The 2,721-nt window shown below is 33.6% G+C and overlaps 1 protein-coding gene across 1 annotated transcript; it reads right to left on the reverse strand.

The window, feature by feature from the left end:
* Positions 1-1,107: 1,107 nt before the first annotated feature.
* Positions 1,108-2,721, reverse strand: TRIVIDRAFT_71034 (uncharacterized protein; the record flags this gene model as incomplete). Its single annotated transcript, XM_014100690.1, has 4 exons — positions 1,108-1,125; positions 1,218-1,739; positions 2,043-2,432; positions 2,566-2,721. 4 exons carry the CDS (start codon positions 2,719-2,721, stop codon positions 1,108-1,110), a joined length of 1,086 nt encoding a protein of 361 aa, XP_013956165.1.

Here is a 2,721-nt window from a genome sequence, read left to right on the forward strand (position 1 = left end):
ACTTAATAAAAATTATAATATATTATACTTTAACTAAAAACATTTTTTTATTATATTAATTTATATTCTTTATTTTATATTTTAAAATATAAGTATCTTTTAATTTTAAGCTATATATTAACCTTTTAGTTATTAATTCCTTAAAAGTTTATAATTACTTTTAAATATAAAGCTTTTTTTTTTTTTTTCTTTTTAATAAAATATTTTAATTATATACTTTTTTTATTATTTTTAATTTTTAACCTTAGCTTTACTTTTTAATAATTTTAACTTTAATAACTTTTTAACTTTAATAACTTTTTAACAGTTTAATATATTATTTAATAATTTTACTTTTAACTATTAATAAACTAACCTAAAACTTTATTAATAAATATTAAATTTAAATAAATTTTATAAATTCTATTTATTAAAAATTATATTTTATATTATTTTACTATTTCTATAATATATATAAATATTATTTTACTTTTACCTATAGCTAAATATTATTTAATAGACTCTACTTTAGTTTTTAATAAACTCTACCCCCTGTAGTTTTATAAAGCTATATAAATTCTCAACGGACTCTAATACAATCTATTACTGCATAGGTAATAGGTTTATATTATTATATTTATAAAAATAAAGTTATTTTTATAACTTTAGTAGTATATATTAATATAAAATAAGAAGAGCTATACTTTTATTAGTTACGCTTACCTATGGTTTTGCTGTGGTATATACTTTCATTAGTTTACGTCGTAATAGTAATTTAGGCTTTAAAAATAAGATGAATAAAAGGGGAGTACTATATTATAACCTAATACCTTTATAATTATAATAATAGGTTTATAAAGTAGGTACCCTGGAACTATAATAAATTAATAGTTTAATTAATACTAAGGCTTACATATAGTTAAGTAAGCTAAAGTAAATTAAAGGGTATATACGTTTACTTAAGTTATAATAATTATATAAAGCTTTTATATATATTAAGCTATACTTTCTGTTACCCCCTTTATATATATATATATAAGCTAGAATTTTATTAAGCCGTAGCTACGGTTTGTTGCAGAATAATAAGATAGGTAAAGAGAATGGAAACCTTAAGTTTAATTATAAAAATCAAAGAACCTTAGTTACCTAATTCAAGCATTTGGTATTTTAGTAATATCTTTTAAACCTTGCGCATATTTTAGGAGGTTTGTTGAAGGTAAGAGAGATCCGCGAATTACCTTCTGTGACTTTACAACGGCCTCTAGCAGCTCAGTCGCTTTCTGAGCGGCCAATCCTGATTCCATATCCTCAAGTTTCTCTGGAGATGCCCACTTCAGCTGCATCAGAAGATCATCGAAAGATTTGTCGTCGTTGGCATCATTATAAGAGGTCACCATTTTGAGTTGGGGTGAGCGATACCATGACCCATTAATGTAGTCCTTAATCCGTCCGCCTTCGATATAAACAGATGCAAGGAGATACGCCGATGCGAGATCTTGCTCTGACGCTATCCGATACTGATCTGTTACGTGCAGTCTCTGCTTCCGCACTGCCACGACATACTCCAGCAGCACGATCGCCTTCGATACCTGGCTTGCGCCAAGATACAAATTTGCGAGCTCGTGTACCAGTTGCAGTCCCTCAATATGGCTTTCCGGCCATGTTTTCATGTGATCACGTATGTTTCCATGTATAAATTTGAGAGCCTCTTGAATCCGTCCTTTGCTAATAAGAATCCTCGAGTACTTTTTCGCTGACTCCTGTCGATCTTGGTACCATGCCTTCCATTTGGAAGACACATCATATTTCCACATATCAGGATTGCCGTCAATCTTTTCATCCTCGAGAAATGTAGGTCTTCTTTCCAGGTACTGGCACATTATAGACCTCGTCGATGGGTCGAAGAGCCCCAAGCCCCAAACCCTTGAAATCAAGCCCGCTGTAGGATTTGTTTGGGACAAATTCCGCGCTTTGTCTTTCCAATAATTGATCCGCTCAAAAACAAGATCCGGGAAATACATAGACGTTTTGGAGGGGTCCTGGTTCCTATCATAGGTGATTACCGCTGTCCGAAAGCTCTCGTCGACAACATAGAGAGTTGTCACAAAGAGAGAGTAAACGTCCAGTGCATGGCTTTGATCTCCAAGACGACGGTCTCGCATTTCTGGAGCAATAAAGGCACTTGATCCGCGGCGTGTATGGGCACTTCCCATGTTGAGATCCTTGACTCCTCCGAAGTCTGACAGGAAGAATTTGCAATAACCTACTTCATATTCGAACAAAATGTTCTCGGGCTTTATGTCCCGGTGAATGACAGATTTCTTCCTCAAATAATTGAGTACTGGAATCATCTGCCGAAGCAAAGAATCTGCAAATATAACTGCGTGTTGAGGATTCAAATTTGTGAGATCCCCTCCCGAATCATCTAATAGCAGCTGATTGAGGTTCCCATGCTTGCGAGGCATATAAATATATATAGCGTGAGGGTTTATTTGAGTGAGATACGAATGAATAGGTAATATATTATCCTGCAAGGGCTATTTAGCGCGATTCTCATAGTGCTCTAATTCTGAGCCATCAACCTACGTGTCGTAGAGATTTGTGTATCTCGCACTCAGCTTCTGCCGCTTTGATTCTCTTTTCGTCATTGACTATCATGACCTTGACGACATAGGCTCGATCAGTGGCCTCGTAGACCCGTCCATAGGCACCTTCACCCAGGAGTATATTCGTTCTTTCCAT

This window comes from Trichoderma virens (genome assembly GCF_000170995.1).
Source record: "Trichoderma virens Gv29-8 chromosome Unknown TRIVIscaffold_50, whole genome shotgun sequence".
NCBI classification, from domain to species: Eukaryota; Fungi; Ascomycota; class Sordariomycetes; order Hypocreales; family Hypocreaceae; genus Trichoderma; species Trichoderma virens.